This window comes from Eretmochelys imbricata, chromosome 1, assembly GCF_965152235.1.
Source record: "Eretmochelys imbricata isolate rEreImb1 chromosome 1, rEreImb1.hap1, whole genome shotgun sequence".
NCBI lineage: Eukaryota > Metazoa > Chordata > Testudines > Cheloniidae > Eretmochelys > Eretmochelys imbricata.
In genome coordinates, this window is record NC_135572.1 from 352,887,113 (window position 1) to 352,904,440 (window position 17,328).

Sequence of the window (17,328 nt, forward strand, 5' to 3'; positions counted from 1 at the left end):
GTTTCTCTTATGTGCATATTGGTATAATTTATCTGTTTTTCAATGTCCATAGATAGTGAGAGCCAGCCCTTCATCTTCTCTTATCTATCTTTAGGTTCTGGTGACATAACAACCACCCATGTTATTTCCCCTTTTGGTTTGTGGTTGTCTTCAAACCCCTCTTATGACTGTATAACCATATTGCCATACATTTTGGTGTTTTTTTGGTGATGATCTTGTAGCAAGACCAGTTCTTTGTGGTTCTAGTTTAACTCTTTACTGACATCTTGTAATCCTTGAGTAAAATACTGCATTATTCACTTCAGATATCCTGCTCATGTTAGCTCTAGATTTAGGATAGTTTCAAAATCATGGGGCCCATTATGAGTATGTCCTGTCCATGAACTAGGAAAATTGCTAAGCTTTTTTCCTGGAAAAGATTTTATATGACCTTTTGTTATTTTTAAGGTTATGGATTCAAGTAAACAAAGCAAATACCTAACCAGAGAATACAGAGCAGCACTGGTACATTACTGGGGAAAAAAAACCCACAATAACCTGAGTGTAGTAATTAGTTTTTATATGGCAAGAATCATGCTTGTATTTTAAAACCTTCTCTCAGATGAAGTTTTAATTGAGATATTTTAGGAATTGAAATCAAGTTACCTTTATTTAATTGTGTTGTATCTTTTTAGAGCAATTCTCAATTGTTCCTAATTAGTGGCATGATATCGTTTGCCTAGATATTATTTCCTAGATACTATTTCTTAGTAATTTGTTTAAAAATAGACAGCACAGTCCTGATGTATTCCTCTCATTACACTCAACACTTTGATTGGGTTTGGCTGGCTCATAATAGAATGGAATGTGGAATGTGTTATCAATAGCTCCAAGATGCTTAAAGCTTCTCAAGTATATTCAGGGAGTTTAATTTCTTGACAAAAGTAAATTTGTTTTGTTTTTGTTTTCTTAAACTACATTAGCTTCCTTTATCTTTCCAGAGCCAACACAGCTAAAAGTGAATGAGCTGGAGTGTAATCCTGTTTCTGCATAATGAACAGAATTAGTAGTTCCTGGGCCAATCAATTAGTTCTTTGCTGCTCCACTGAAGGTGTTCGGGTTGCACAGATTTTACTGAGGGTGTTGTTTGCCCTTTAGAACTTCCATCATTGATGATGGTCTAGAAGAAAACTCGGCTCGATTGAGAGATCCTAAATTGAGCATGGAGGGCTGGTAGCAAGGGAGGAGAAATCCATATTCTTATTTAAATAGAAAGTACATTTGGTCTGGTAATCACTGAGAGACAGCCATGCCATATTTTTTCAAAAATAGGACCCTCATTTTAAGCTGTATGCAACAATCCATGGTTCCCAACTCCCAGAGAAATGTACCAACCGCTGGACCATCCTTCCTCTTTCTCTAATTCAAGTACTTTACAGGCTCTGCTGGGAAAGCCTGAGGCTTCACAGCAAATAAGTGGCATAGTCAGGTTGAAAATTCAGAGGTTCTTTGCTACTAGACAGGCTTGTGTCCACACTCTCCTCTTGTATTTGTGTCCATCACTGTAATATCTAAGTATGTACACTTTTGCTCAGTCCACTAGACCATAAGGCCTCCCTCCCTGTAATCAGCTAGAATTCAGGTGGTGATTCAACTGTTTGAATTAACAGCACTTTTTAATCTCTCCTGTTAAATATATCCATTTAAATATTCCAGGTGCGTGGTACATATATTTAAAGGGATACGATGATGTAGTTTATGCCCTAAATTTCAGCTAAAAAAAAAAGAAAAAGAAAAAGAAACATGTCTTACAAAAACCAACCTGAAAATAAATAATTTAATCATGCACTGTATTTCAGTAGAATTGGTTTTTTTGTGTTTTGGGGGGAAGTAGTGTGGATATCTATGTGGTACAGAAAATTCAAACACAGCGGCACTGAGCTGGTGCAGTAGAACCAAACGTTGGAAATAATAAACAGAAGGGGAATAAAGTGTCTAATTCCTTCATTTTTAATTATCTTAAAGCCTTGTCTACACTGACATTTTGTAACCCCTCCTCCATCATTGCTGAACAAGTTCAGCTTCAGAGGTGTCAGCAATGTTGGGAGGCCTTGTCTAGATAGGCTGCAGCTAGTGTTTTAAGCACCGTGATATGGAACCTTAATGGTAGGTATTGATAGATCTTTAAACACCAGCTGCCAAGCTACAATAAAGTTCTCAATGTTGTTAACATCAGTGGAGTTGTACCAGTGCTGACTGCATCTGAAAAATTTTGCAAAATTTCTGGAATGTAGACAGTACTTTTATGGTGGTCTTAAATTAGGCGAGTGATTTAGGAGCTAAGCTTCATTGAAAATCAATTGGACTTAGGCTCGCAAGTCACTTAGGCACTTTTGAAAATTTTACCAATTGTCATTTTTTAGTTTAGCAGTGTCCTGTTAAGACACTTAGGATTTGTGAATAAACTTGCATCGCTGTTCTATTTCAAATGTTGCATTCGTCTTCTCCCTGCTCTCAGATGCTGCTGACAGAATACTTGGATATGAAGAACACTCGGACTGCTTCAGAACCATCAGCCCAGCTTAGCTATGCCAGCTCTGGCAGAGAATTTGCTGCTTTCTTTGCAAAGAAGAAACCTCAAAGGCCTAAAAACCCTCTGTTCAAGTAAGTGTTGTTATGATGCCAGAATAGTACCTGGCATTGAGGTTGTCTCTGGAGCATCAAGTATTGTGCACTAATAACGTTTTCAGACACTTCAGATGGAAATGAACGGCCAAAGCGGGAGCTTTTCTGTCATCCGAGAGCTGTACACTGTTCCTCCTTCACTGTTTATATTACAGTGGTGTCCAAAGGCTTCACTTAGGAATGGGGCCCCTTTGTGCGAGGAGTTGTACAACATGTTGTAAGACATCATGCCTGCCCTGATGTGCTTACAGTCGAAGTAAAGACGAAAAACACACAAGCAAGAGCAGAAATTGAAGGGCTGCATAGGGAAGAGGAGAACAGGACAAACAAGATCATTGTGTAAAGACTTGGCGTTCAATCATATCACATTTTAAAGGAAAAATTTGGAGTGGAATTAGAGTTGAAAGTGTGGAGTAGAATGAAGCAGATGGGAGGGGAATGTAGGAGTAAGAGTGAGGCGGAGTGGGAGTTGGACGTGAGAGAGGAAGAAAATATGGGGAAGCAATTTGACTGCCAGGGAGAGGGAGGCTGGTAGGGTCTGGGGAGTAATGCAGAGAGGAGAAGAAGATTGACCTTGTCGTTAAGGCACTGAGTCAGGAGGGGACTTGTGTTTGATTCCCTTCTCTGCCGCCAGTTTCCTGCACTAGTCTCTAACTTCTCCGGGCCTCATTTCCCCAGCTGTAAAATGGGGATCTTAATACTTCGTTTCTCTCTCCCCTCCCCCCACTTTGTCTGCCTTGTCTATTTAGACTAAGCCCGGATTGTCTTTCATTATGTATCTGTATGGGGCTTAACATAAAGGGGACCCAATCTCAGCTGAGGCCTTTGGGCTCTGTTGTAGTACAGATACATAATAATAATGAGGAGGAACTTCAGGGAGCAGAGAAGGAAAATGTGAAGTCCAAATTTAACAAATCCAGTCAATCTGTTACTCTGAGGAAACTGGAAGGAAATGAATGTGAGCATAGGCCTGTCCTGCTGGAGTTGGAGGTGGGGTCCTCCTGGCTAGGTTGGCTCAGCATGTGGAAATGGGAAGAATGCAGGAACTTGGCATCCCTGGATGGCTTGCCCTAACTTTGTCAGTGGGATGGGCTAGGAGAAGATATGTCCTGCATTAACACTCTCCTGCACTGCTGAAGCAGCTGTCTCAGGGGAAGGGAGGTATTGGGTGCTGGGCCTCTTTCCAGCCCTCCCTAAAGCTTCTCCTGCTTTCTTTAATCATTAAGAACCAGTCAGTGGCCTCCTTATTCTTTTTTTTTCTTTTCTCCAAACCTTAACTATAGCAGACCCAGTTTTTATTGTCTGTGTTCTGGTAGGGCCTAAAGGGCCAGTGAGAAATCAGGGCTCCGTGTGCAAGGCACAGTGCGCGCGCGCCCACACACAGATCCCAGCCCCAGATCACTAAACATACTCCCCTGGCATCAGAGGCTTTCACTTTTTCCAAAGAGTTGGACAAACACCTGGCCCAGCCATGACTGATCCAATAGGTGGCTTTAGATCCACATCCCCAACATTTCTCTCCCCAGATTCTCTGTCTACTCCTGTCTACTCTGCCAGAACTCCCCTTTGGATTTAATTCCATTTCTAAGATGACTTGCAGATGTGCTTCAGAGCGCCACAGGGCTGCTCTCCTTTCTCCATTACTTAACACGCAAATTCTGCAGCATTAGCAGCCCCTCTCAGTCTGAGGAGAGAGGAGGATGAATTAATCTGCTCTGTTTCACCCACAGTACTCTGTACTCCTTTCTATCAGTTGAAAATGAAGTTAAGGATAATTGGTTAACATGATGGTGCCTAACTTCATAAGAATAGCCATCTTTTACCACTCAGGCTCCAGTCACTAAGTCACTGCTAGCACCTTAGTGACAGTGACGCTTATCAGGATCTCTCATTCTGTTATCTGTCTTCTGTCAGCTGTCACTACGTGTCTATGGAAATCTCTCTGTTGAAATGGAATTTTTCTGTCCGCCGAGGGATGCACCTGTTTGATAAAGTCATATTCTTGTCGTCTATTCCATCTTCAGTTTTTTTCTCTCCAGACAGAGAGGCTCTCTTCCTTGTATTTCCATCCCCTGCTTCCAATTTAGAGAAGCCATCCACTTGTCATAAAAATCTCCGCGTTTAGAGTCCCCACTTTGGAAATCACTTGAACAGGCGATGGAGCCTTGCTCTCATAGATGGATAGAGCTGTATGATGTGTGAGCAGTTTGTATAGCTCCTTGGAAGCTAATTTTGTAGATAACTGGGTAGAGGGAATGTGATCTAGCTACATCAGTAGAAATCAGAACTTCTGGGTTCTGTTCCTGAGATTCTGAGACTGACTTGGTGTCATTTGGACAAGTCATTTAATTGTTCAGTGCCTCAAAATTTCCCCATCTCTGAAGTGAGTGTAATACCCATATAACAGGGCTGTTGCGTAGCTTACCCGATGAATGCTTGCAAAGAACTTTGAGATCTTCAGATGAAAGGCCCTATGTTAATTCAAATGATAATGTATACTATAACAGGCCCCAGTCAGTCATGGCTCCATACACAGTGTCCATACTGTGAAGAGCTGGCAATCTGAACAATCAAAAATGATACCCATGGTGTGTGGGAAAGGGATGGGTGTACAAGCAAGGTGGCAATGGGTCCACAACATGTTAAGCTCATGTTTTGGGGTTTTTAACACATTTGATTATATAATTGTTTTATTTATATTATAAAAGCATAGTTTTAGAGACTTTTATCTTGGAATCACTTGCGATTGAAGTGGAGGAAAGGAAAGGATTGCATGAGTAAGAGTGCGAAGTGGAAACTGGAGGCAGGGAGCAGAGGGGAAAGGATAGAGAGGAGGGGTGGTGAGAAGTCAAGTAAGGCAGGGGGAGCGTAAAGTTGGATAGCGGTAGAAGAGGGATGTGCTGTAGGAGGCCCAACAACAAATGACAATTCAGCAACTGAGAGGAAAAATCCAGTCTCCAGGTCTCAGAGCTGAGTGAATGATAATGCTAGGAGGCTGATAAAGCTTGCTACTGTCGTGCCCCATCAGAGACGTCTTCCGGGCCTGGAGCCTGGGTGGGTCTCTCTGCATCTGGTGGGAGGCTGGAAGGCTCTTTCACTTCCTGTCCCCCAAGCTCTATCTAGTGGGGGCTGCTTTGAGGAAAGACTTGAAATTGAGATTTCCATAGTTAGCTCCCTATGGGCACCTCTTGGCTGCTGCTGAAGCAACACAATAATAAATAATTGAATAGTTTGTTACTCCTAGTTTTCCAGGGGAGTATTGAGTTTTAATCACTGGCTGCAGCGCTTCCCGGTTAGGAGCTGAGGTGTGTGCTTAGTGTGTGGGTTTGGTTTTGTGGAATCCACCTGTTTGCTGGGTCTTCTCTGTTTGGAAAACGCCTAGCTGTCAGAGCTAATGGAATTAAGTAACAAATAATTTCTCATTTAATCTAACACAGTATCTCAATCTTTGTGGCTACAGAAAAGGCACCATGAGTTGTGTGACTGACTGCATGCTTTTTATTGCAGGTTTGAGTCATCCTCCCATGCTATTAGCATGAGTGCCTATTTGCGTGAGCAGAGAAGGGAGCTCTACAGCAGGAGTGGAGAACTTCAAGGTGGGAAGCTTGATAGCTCATTAGTTTGGTTGATTGCTTTGCCAAGTATCTGCAGACCCTGCCTGGATGGCTCAGAACTGTTAGCTCCTCTCTAACAAACCATATGTAGGCCATAGTCTAAGGCCATGTCTACACTAGCGCTTATGTCGGCAAAACTTGTCGCTCAGGAGTGTGAAAACACCCCCCCCAAGCGGCATAAATTTAGGTGGCATAAGCCCCCGTGTGCACAGCGCTATGTTGATGCTCTCCTACTGACATAGCTACTGCTGCTCGTGAAGGTGGTTTTTTGATGTCGACTGGAGAGCTCTTTCCCATCGGCACGATGCAGCTACATGAGCGCTCTTACAGCAGCACGGCTGTATTGGTACAGCTGTGCTGCTACAAGCTTGTAAGTGTAGACGTGGCCTAAGACTCTGTAAACTTGGCCAGCTCATATCCTCTATTTATTTGCTCTAGGTAGGAAGGCAAACACTTCTATATTTTCTTTTTTCCCTTTCTAACTGCACATACTGTAGGTGTGAGTTTAAAAGGACACACATAAAACAATGACTTAAAAGAGAAAAGATCTCACTCTAAATGATGCTTTGGGAAGATTGAAACTGATGTTTGTTTCCTTACCTGAAATTTATTTTCACACTGGCACATGCACATGTGCCCTGGCTGGGTCATCTGCAGGGACTGAACTCTGCATCTGAAAGCATGAGCCTCTACTGCTTGAGCTGAAGGACCGTTCTTTTGCCGGTGAGGCAGTCACAGGCACACAAGTCTCTTTACCTGATCCAACCACTAGAGGGGGACAAAGAACCACAATGTGTTAATGTGGGTTACATGTTTTTTTAAAAGGTAGATTTGGAACGCTGAGCTGTTGCCATTAGTTTGTTGTTCGTGAGAGATGGGGTGTGTATGCAACAATATACACACACACACACACACACACACACACAAAATGTGTGTGTATATAGTGTGTGTGTATATGTGTGTGTATATATATATGTAGCATCTTTCCTCTGAACATTGAACAACTGTAAATTTCTCTTCCTGACAGCTTTATCCATAAGGGATGACTTTTTTTCAGCAGCAGGGGAGAGTGGGACATTAGGTAAAATCTTCTGAAAAATCTTCATAGTAATATGTATAAGAAAGACCAGAGTGGTTCTATAATCTGATCCAGTCTCTTACAGCATGCATATTGCCCTAATGCAAGTTGATTATGGGATCTCTGTTGAAGTCATTGTTGTCCAGATAGCAGCGATGGGCAGAGGCAGAATTGTACCCTGAAATCCTATTCACAAGAATATTGGGGTGATTTTAACAGACTCTAGATATTTACAGCTGAGGTATCAGGTGATTTGTAGTTCCAGTTCCCTCCCCAGTGACTTACATCCATCCTCCAGCCGGAAGTTGACCCTACAACAACTTGAGAGTAAACTCTTATGTAGAGTGTTCTTTTGGATGGTTATGCTATATCTAGCTTAGCTGATGTTACAGAATATATCCATATAGCAAGGTTTGGATGCTCTGTTGATGGCTCTCTGGAAAACCCTAAATTAGGTAGACAGATACCTAAATTGACACTTGACCTTCACTATGGTCTGACAGTTTGTAAGAATAAGATAGAGGTGAAAATATCTATCTTTGAGGTGTGATATAATGGTCTAAGCACATTACGAGGTGTTCAGTTTACTTCTCTTCATCTTAGAGGCTAAAATTGTCAGCTGTAGAAACCTGCCACATGTATTTATGTGCTGTGAGAAACACGTTTGTGGACATGTGGTTAGTGGCTGTGCAAAGAAGTTTAGAAAGATAAGGCAAGTAAAGCACTGTCCTATTATAGGGAATTGGGGAAGCTTAAAGGGTGGGGTTTCATTTTGTTATTACACCTACGCAGTTCTAATATCAAATCTAAAAAATCCTGTTTTTAAAATTTTGTAGTAGTAATAATTCTAACAAGCTCTATCGTGCTGCATCTAAAGTACAGTACGCACAACCCTCACCTTTCTCGTCATAAATTATCAGATTTTTCCATACCAAATGGCTGTGGGATTTAATTACTGACTGCACCAATGCCACCCATTGCATCCCAGAAATCAGATGGAGCAGCACGATCGAAATCCAAGAGTGGGAATTCCTGATGGGAGTTACATGCTTAAAGTTGTGAGAGGGGCTGCCACTGCTTCCTTTCAGTTTAGGTATCTTCCTCAGTGCTTTCAGGCCTGCTGGGATTGTCCTAATTGCAACCCTCCAATATAACCACCATGTCATCTCAGGACCTGGCTAGTTTTCTATTTAGCCTTTAGAAAAGAGGGGGTGAGAAAACAATATTAACCCATCCCACGTACATTTCCTCTTCCAGATCTGCTACGGCTGAGAGGTTGTGGTGATAGTGGTTTTTCATATATAGTTATGCTGTTACTTTGAATTGATGGTTTATTTTATATAGCTCTGTTTATTGATATGATAGTGCTATACAAACATTGATGAGGCATGTTCCCTGCCCTGAAGAGTTCTCTACCCATGGCCCTCATCCTTCAAGGTTTGGAGCCTAAATGAGGCCTGGCCTACTTTAGAAAATTAGGTCGGAATAACTACGTTGCTCTGGCATGTGAAAAACAGAAGAATTCTTCCGTTGACCTAGCTACCGCCTGTTGGGGAGGTGGATTATCTATGTCAGTGGGAGGGGTTCTCCTGTCAGCATAAGTAGTTTCTACACTGAGTGCTACAAGTGTGCTGTTTTAAGTGTAGACATGCCTGAGATAAGACAAGTCATGGGACAACAGTTCAAGAGAAGGGAGAGTATGAAGATTTCTGAAGAGAAGAACTGAGTTTTAAGGAAGCATTAGAAGTAGAAAAGAAAGAGAGCTTAAGTGAGATGATGAGGGAGACTGTTCCAGGCATAGGGGTGGGATGTTAGGAGTGGGAAGAAAGGAGGGGGAATCACAGGACTTAACAAGCAAGAAAGAAGTCATAGATGTAGGTGGAGACAAGATTATGCATCCCTTTGTGTATGAGTATGAAAAGCTTGACTATGATGCAATAGGAGATGAGCAATCGGTGCAGGGAGTCGACAGGGAGGATAGATTAGGTGAATTTAGTAAGAAATCATCACTATTGAGCCAGAGGGGAAAGTTCCCTGTTAATTTTTTTTCTGTGTTAAAAATCTCCCCGCCTCTCTTTCCATTATAAATTGCAGTTGTTCCCTTTCAGCTAGCCCATTTATCTGCCTGATCCCTGGATCACAGCCAGATCTGCATTTCCATTTATCCCTTAAAATATAATTGAATTGTTCAGTCAGGTTAGTGGAAGGCTGACTTGCAACACCATGCTCCTCTGAACACCGCGAGTTGCTCTTCTCAACAGCCTTATCCATGGGGATGACTTTTTCAGCAGCAGCAGGGAGAGGGTGGAATACTAGGGAAAAAATCTGCTGAAAAGATGTTCAAAGTAACACATAAAAGAAAAACTTGAAGTTCATTTCATGCCAACTTTTTGAAATAGGATTTTAATTTCAGTTGCCTTAAAATCCACAACGATCAGGCTGACGCTTGGTCGTTAAGTGGTGCCATTTGGTCTGAAATATTGCAGTGCATATGGCATGCATTATCACCCACTATTGGAAGAGACCTGCTGCAAGAAGGTTAGGGATGGAAGCATTAATTCTTGAGGGTCTAATCCCAGTGAAGTCAATGGAAGAAGAATCAGGCCCTAGTTTTCTTTGCTTTTGTTTAAGCTGGACGCCTCACATTGTTTGCAAGAGAAGTTACATCAATTCACAGTCATTTAAAAAAATGGAAAACATAGTATTCCTTCCTCTGAGTTAGTACAGAACCCGTGTCCCAGCGTGGTGGTGATGGGCTGTAATGTTTCTGGAAGGTTCTATCTTTTGTATGAAACATAAAACATGGTCCTGACCACTTATGGGCATTTGAATTCCTATGTATCTGCTGCTGCTGCTGCAGCTGCAAATGCAGGGTTGTTAACTATCTTGGTCAGATTCTAATGTTACACTTTCCTTCTTAAGAAGAAAATGAGTACTTGTGGCAGCTTAGAGACTAACCAATTTATTTGAGCATAAGCTTTCGTGAGCTACAGCTCACTTCATCGGATGCATACTGTGGAAACTGCAGAAGACATTATATACACAGAGACCATGAAACAATACCTCCTCCCACCCCACTCTCCTGCTGGTAATAGCTTATCTAGAGTGATCACTCTCCTTACAATGTGTATGATAATCAAGGTGGGCCATTTCCAGCACAAATCCAGGTTTTCTCACCTCCCCCACCCCCCAAACTCACTCTCCTGCTGGTAATAGCCCATCCAAAGTGACCACTCTCTTTACAATGTGTATGATAATCAAGGTGGGCCATTTCCAGCACAAATCCAGGTATATATATGCCATCATGTGCCAGCAATGCCCCTCTGCCATGTACATTGGTCAAACTGGACAGTCTCTACGTAAAAGAATAAATGGACACAAATCAGATGTCCAGAATTATAACATTCATAAACCAGTCGGAGAACACTTCAATCTCTCTGGTCACGCAATTACAGACATGAAGGTCGCTATCTTAAAACAACAAAACTTCAAATCCAGACTCCAGCGAGAAACTGCTGAATTGGAATTAATTTGCAAATTAGATACTATTAATTTAGGCTTAAATAGAGACTGGGAGTGGCTAAGTCATTATGCAAGGTAGCCTATTTCCCCTTGTTTATTCACCCCCCCCCCCGACGTTCTGGTTAAACTTGGATTTATGCTGGAAATGGCCCACCTTGATTATCATGAACATTGTAGGGAGACTGGTCACTTTGGATGAACTACTACCAGCAGGAGAGTGAGTTTGTGTTTTTTGGGGCGGGAGTGGGTGAGAAAACCTGGATTTGTGCTGGAAATGGCCCACCTTGATTATCATGCACATTGTAGGGAGAGTGGTCACTTTGGATGAACTATTACCAGCAGGAGAGTGAGTTTGTGTGTGTATGGGGGTGGGGGGTGAAAAAACCTGGATTTGTGCTGGAAATGGCCCACCTTGATTATCATGCACATTGTAGGGAGAGTGGTCACTTTGGATGGGCTATTACCAGCAGGAGAGTGAGTTTGGGGGTGGGGGGGGCGGAGGGTGAGAAAACCTGGATTTGTGCTGGAAATGGCCCAACTTGATTATCATACACATTGTAAGGAGAGTGATCTCTCTAGATAAGCTATTACCAGCAGGAGAGTGGGGTGGGAGGAGGTATTGTTTCATGGTCTCTGTGTATATAATGTCTTCTGCAGTTTCCACAGTATGTATCCGATGAAGTGAGCTGTAGCTCACGAAAGCTTATGCTCAAATAAATTGGTTAGTCTCTAAGGTGCCACAAGTACTCCTTTTCTTTTTGCAAATACAGACTAACACGGCTGTTACTCTGAAACTTTCCTTCTTACATTTCTCCTGCAGTTTCAGTTGGATTGGTTATTCCTCTTTACTGATAGCCTTAGGTAGGTATTATTTTGCTGTGCATTGTCAAAAAGCTGCTGCATTTCACCTCAGAGGTGACTGCATGTCATTGGTCAATGAAGTGATTTCTATGTATAAGCTATATTTCATTTTGCTTTTAGAGTGCTTTGGAAATGTAATCCCTTGGAATGCAAAGTGTTGGTGGCGTTGGGGCAACTGTTGCTAGGCCAGCATGTTCGTCAGCTGCCATGTGCTTTTTGTTCTCATTTTACTGGGTGAGATTTGGACATGGAGGACATAACTTTTCCATTCAGAGGAGAAAGTTATTGTGAAATACATACATTGTTATACCATTTGTGGTAGTCAGATCACCATTTTGGGGAAGTTCTTACACATCATTTGGTCTTGCTGGATAGACAGGCTATAGTTCAGCTCAGAGCTATCTGAAGTTTAAGGGTTGGCATAATTTAAGAAGATGGTTAAAACAGTTCAGTTCCATCATAACTGCACGTTTGAACTGTATTGGGGGATCTGGATTACCAAGCTGTAACTGCTACAAAAATGGTGGTATTTGCAGTGTAGATGGGACTTAAAAGAGAATATAGAACCTTAAAGGTGGGTCATCATCTTTGCATTCCATTCTTTTGTTTTTTAGTTGAAACCATTCTGGACAGTACCATTGCCTGTCTGTTTTTTATTTGCATTATGGTAATGCCTTACGCCACCAGCCTAGAGCTGGCCTTCGTTGTTCTAGGCATGATATGTACATGTGGAGACAGTCCCTGCCCCGAAGAGTTTACAGTCTGTTGTTTTTCATGTTTCTCTAGCTGTCATCAGCGACAGCTGGACAGTGCGGAATGTATTGGGCTGTGCATGGCAAAAGACAAATGATGATTGACGTGATTAAACTCTGTGTGTATGTAGCTGGAATGGAAGAGAGGCAGCAGGGGGAATTTTGGAGCTACCTTGCTAACTGGTTCAAAGCACACAAGTACAAAATACACGGGAAAAACAGTGGCAGCCAAAAATTAAAACTCAGTGGGTTGTATCCTTTTTGTCATATGCGTCTGAGGAAGGAGTCTAACCTTAGCTGCTGATCTTTCTTACCAATAGCTATTCCTGTGTTCGCTGGATTCAGAACACCTGAGGTAGAAAGGCCATAGAGCATTTTATCAGTAGGCAGATACCATAATGATGTTTGTTTTGCTAATAATTTCTAGCACACTATCATTTTGTTGAAGGTGCCATTGGTCATGGACTCTTAAATACATCAAGTGTTATATCAGGTCCCTGTCGCTGCAGGTAGTTGTTTGGAGTGTTTGTAAAAGCTGTGGCCTCAGTTCAGTTTATCAGCAGAACTGGTAAGGGAATTTTTATGTGCTGTGAAAATCCTGAAGAGCCTTAAGGGGACTGATCAGCCTGGAAAATAGCATCCAGTCCCTCTCAGTTAACTGTGCTAGGGTGGGCCCTAGCAGTTCATATCAAGGTCAACTTCGCTGGTGTTGTGAATCTGGGGTTTTGATTTTTAAGAATGAACTGTTAAGAGCTGCTGAACAGTTAATGGCATCTGCAGCTGCTCAGCACCTCTGAGAAGTTTGGACCCTCATTTCTTTCATCTGAGGATCTCAAAGCATTTAAAGATCAGTATGTTATTCTTATTTTATAGTTGGGCAAGCTGAAGCACAGAGTGAGTAGTCCAAGGAGTGTACAGACTGAGTAGCAAAATTAGGGTCAGGACTATGGAGTCCTCACTTTTGAGTTCCTTGTTGTTCAGAACAGTAGTGCATGCTGACTAGGTGTCAGTATACATTAGCCCACCGTTGATATACTTGCTGGACTGATATTCTCACCAGATGGTGTCTCTCTGAAATTTCAGCCTGTAATAATGTGCAGTGTATAATGATCAAAATGTTCTAGTTTCTCTATTATTCCCTAGAGTGTAAGTTCCTTGGAGAATGGCTGTCCTCCTTCAGTGTTTGGGAAGCCTAGAGCAGGGGTTTTCAAACTTCATTGCACTGTGACCCCATTGTAACAACAAAAGTTACTACATGACCCCAGGAAGGGGGACCAGAGTCTGAGCCTGCCTGAGCCCCCACACCTGAGGCTGTTGGTGGGGGGGGGGGGGGCAGCAAAGCCCAAGGGCTTCAGCCCCAGGTGGGGGTGAGGGGGCTGTCACCTGAGCCCCACAACCCAGTGCTGAAGCCCTCAGGCTTTGGCCTGGGCAGTGGGGCTTGGGCTGTGGCTTCAGCCCCAGGTGCCAGCAAGTCTAACGCCAGTCCTGGTGACCCCATTAAAATGGATCCCAACCTACAGTTTGAAAACCATTGGCCTAGATTTATCTGTCTACGGTAATTATACGGTCCCCATCACCATAGTATCTGAACTCCTCACAAGCTTTCGCGGGTAGAAAAACACTTCTTCAGATGCATGGAGTGAAAATTACAGATGCAGGCATTATATAATGACACATGAAGAGAAGGGAGTTACCTCACAAGTGGAGAACCAGTGTTGACAGGGCCAATTCGATCAGAGTGGATGTAGTCCACTCCCAATAATCGATGAGGAGGTGTCAATTCCAGGAGAGGCAAAGCTGCTTTTGTAATGAGCCAGCCACTCCCAGTCCCTATTCAAGCCCAAATTAATGGTGTTAATTTTTGTTTATTGCCCATGACCTGTCCATGATTTTTACTAAAAATACCCATGACTAAATCTTAGCCTTAATTATCAGTAACCTTATGAACATAAGGAAACTAAGGTCTTAGTTTGAATCAGAGGCAGAATTAGAACTGAAGACTTCCACGGATCAGTTCTGGGTCCAGTTCTGTTCAATATCTTCATCAATTATTTAGATAATGGCATAGACAGTACACTTATAAAGTTTGTGCATAATACCAAGCTGGGAGGGGTTGTAAGTGCTTTGGAGGATAGGATTGAAATTAAAAATGATCTGGACAAACCTCAGCATGTTTGCCCAATCCCTTGTAATATTTGCAGGTCATAGAATCATAGAAGATTAGGGTTGGAAGAGACCTCAGGAGGTCATCTAGTCTAACCCCCTGCTCAAAGTAGGACCAACCCCAGTTAAACCGTCACAGCCAGGGCTTTGTCAAGCTGGGCCTTAAAAAACCTCTAAGGAAGGAGATTCCACCACCTCCCTCCGTAACCCATTCCAGTGCTTCACCACCCTCCTTCTGAAATAGTGTTTCCTAATATCCAACCTAGACCTCTCCCACTGCAACTTGAGACCATTTCTCCTTGTTCTGTCATCTGACAGTCGAGCTCCATCCTCTTTGCAATTCCCCTTCAGGTAGTTGAAGGCTACTATGAATTTTCCCCCCAACCTCCCTTTCTCTTCTGCAGACTAAATAATCCCAGTTCCCTCAGCCTCTCCTCGAAAGTTATTTGCCTCAGCCCCCTAATCATTTTCGTTGCCCTCCGCTGGACTCTCTCCAATTTGTCCATGTCCCTTCTGTAATGGAGGACCCAAAACTGGATGCAATACTCCAGATGTGGCCTCACCAGTCCCTCACCAGCAGGCCTCACCTGCTGAATAGAGGGAAATAATCACTTCCCTCGATCTGCTAGCAATGCTCCTACTAATGCAGCCCAATATGCCATTAGCCTGTTGGCAACAAGGGCACACTGTTGACTCATATCCAGCTTTTCGTCTACTGTAATCCCCAGGTCCTTTTCTGCAGGACTGCAGCTTAGCCAGATGGTCCCCAGCCTGTAGCAGGTGCATGGGATTCTTCTGTCCTGAGTGCAGGACTCTGCATTTGTCCTTGTTTAACCTCATCAGATTTTGTTTTTTTTAGCCCAATCCTCCAATTTGTCTAGGTCAGTGCTACTCAAAGTGGTGGTCCACGGACTGGTGCCGGTCCGCGAGCCATCGGCTGCCAGCCTGTGCGCACATTGGAAAAAAAAATTGCCGGTCCCCCACATCAGATAGCTTGAGAAGCACTGGTCTAGGTTACTCTGGACCCTATCCCTACCCTGTATCTGCCTGTCCCCCCAGTTTAGTGTCATCCGCGAACTTGCTGAGGGTGCAATCCATCCCATCATCCAGATCATTAATGAAGGTGTTGAACAAAACCGGCCCCAGGACTGGCCCCTGGACTGGCACCTGGGGCACTCCATTTGATACTGGTTGCCAACTAGACATTGAGCCGTTGATCACTACCCACTGAGATACACATGCAAATGATTTTTGGTGGGGCTAATAAAGCCCATTTTTTAATTCAATTTACGGAAGTCAAATGATTCAATGTTGAAGTTGCTACAAGACAGTAACTGGCCAGATTGTGAGGTAGTATGTTCAAACTATATTTGTATATTACTTTGTCTCAACCATTTGCCAAAGATCAAGTGTAGCATCTGTCTTAATAGCTAAATAATCTTTTACAATAGGGATGTATCCATCCCTTGAAGTACGGAGGATCTGAAGGTTGTCTTCATGTAGGTCTGTGGTCTCGTTGAGTTACTTATTGCTGTGGCAGGGTCATGAACTTTTAGAATTTTCTGACTCTTGTGCATTTAAGATCTCAACCATAGCATACTTTGTACCCCATAAGTGGATCAGAAGTAGAGCTGCAAGAATGTGAGCTCATATAAGGAGTGTATGGATAAGTTTTACCATCAGGGAGCAGCGCCTGGAAACTGAGATGTCATATTATAAATATGTTTATAAATGAGTCTCGAGGGTTCCCAGAGCCTCGGATGGATGCTCTTTGGTGGAGTTTTAAAATTTCAGTGTCAATAAATCAATACGCTTATTATGGTTTGGACCTGGGTGGAATGTTCACTATTGGTCAAGTGGTAAATCATAGAATATCAGGGTTGGAAGGGACCTCAGGAAGTCATCTAGTCCAACCCCCTGCTCAAAGAAGGACCAATCCCCAACTAAATCATCCCAGCCATGGCTTTGTTAAGCCTGAGCTTAAAAACTTCTAAGGAAGGAGATTCCACCACCTCCCTAGGTAACCCATTCCAGTGCTTTACCACCCTCCTAGTGAAAAAGTTTTTCCTAATATCCAACCTAAACCTCCCCCACTGCAACTTGAGACCATTACTCCTCATTCTGTCATCTGCCACCACTGAGAACAGTCTAGATCCATCCTCTTTGGAACCCCCTTTCAGGTAGTTGAAAGCAGCTATCAAATCCCCCCTCATTCTTCTCTTCCGCAGACTAAACAATCCCAGTTCCCTCAGCCTCTCCTCATAAGTCATGTGTTCCAGTCCCCTAATGATTTTTGTTGCCCTCCGCTGGACGCTTTCGAGTTTTTCCACATCCTTCTTGTAGTGTGGGGCTGAAAACTGGTCGCAGTACTCCAGATGAGGCCTCACCAATGTCGAATAGAAGGGAATGATCACGTCTCTCGATCTGCTGGCAATGCCCCTACTTATACATCCCAAAATGCTGTTAGCCTTCTTGGCAACAAGGGCACACTTTTGACTCATCTCCAGCTTCTCGTCCACTAACCCTTAGGTCCTTTTCTGCAGGACTGCTGTCTAGCCATTCGGTCCCTAGTCTGTAGCGGTGCATGGGATTCTTCCGTCCTAGTGGAATGAATACAAGTGGAATATGCCAAGCATAAACATGATTCTGGTTTGCACTGGAAAACTGGTATTAT

General features: G+C 43.0%; 1 protein-coding gene across 8 annotated transcripts in view; it reads left to right on the top strand.

The window, feature by feature from the left end:
• EXOC4 (exocyst complex component 4) overlaps positions 1-17,328 on the top strand; it is a 595,663-nt gene that overhangs the window by 151,082 nt on the left and 427,253 nt on the right. For all 8 annotated transcript variants that reach the window (XM_077837141.1, XM_077837147.1, XM_077837165.1 and 5 more), the window contains exons 8-9: positions 2,498-2,643; positions 6,172-6,260. In XM_077837141.1, coding sequence (XP_077693267.1) covers positions 2,498-2,643; positions 6,172-6,260 — 235 coding nt within the window. The remainder of the gene's footprint in view (positions 1-2,497; positions 2,644-6,171; positions 6,261-17,328) is intronic.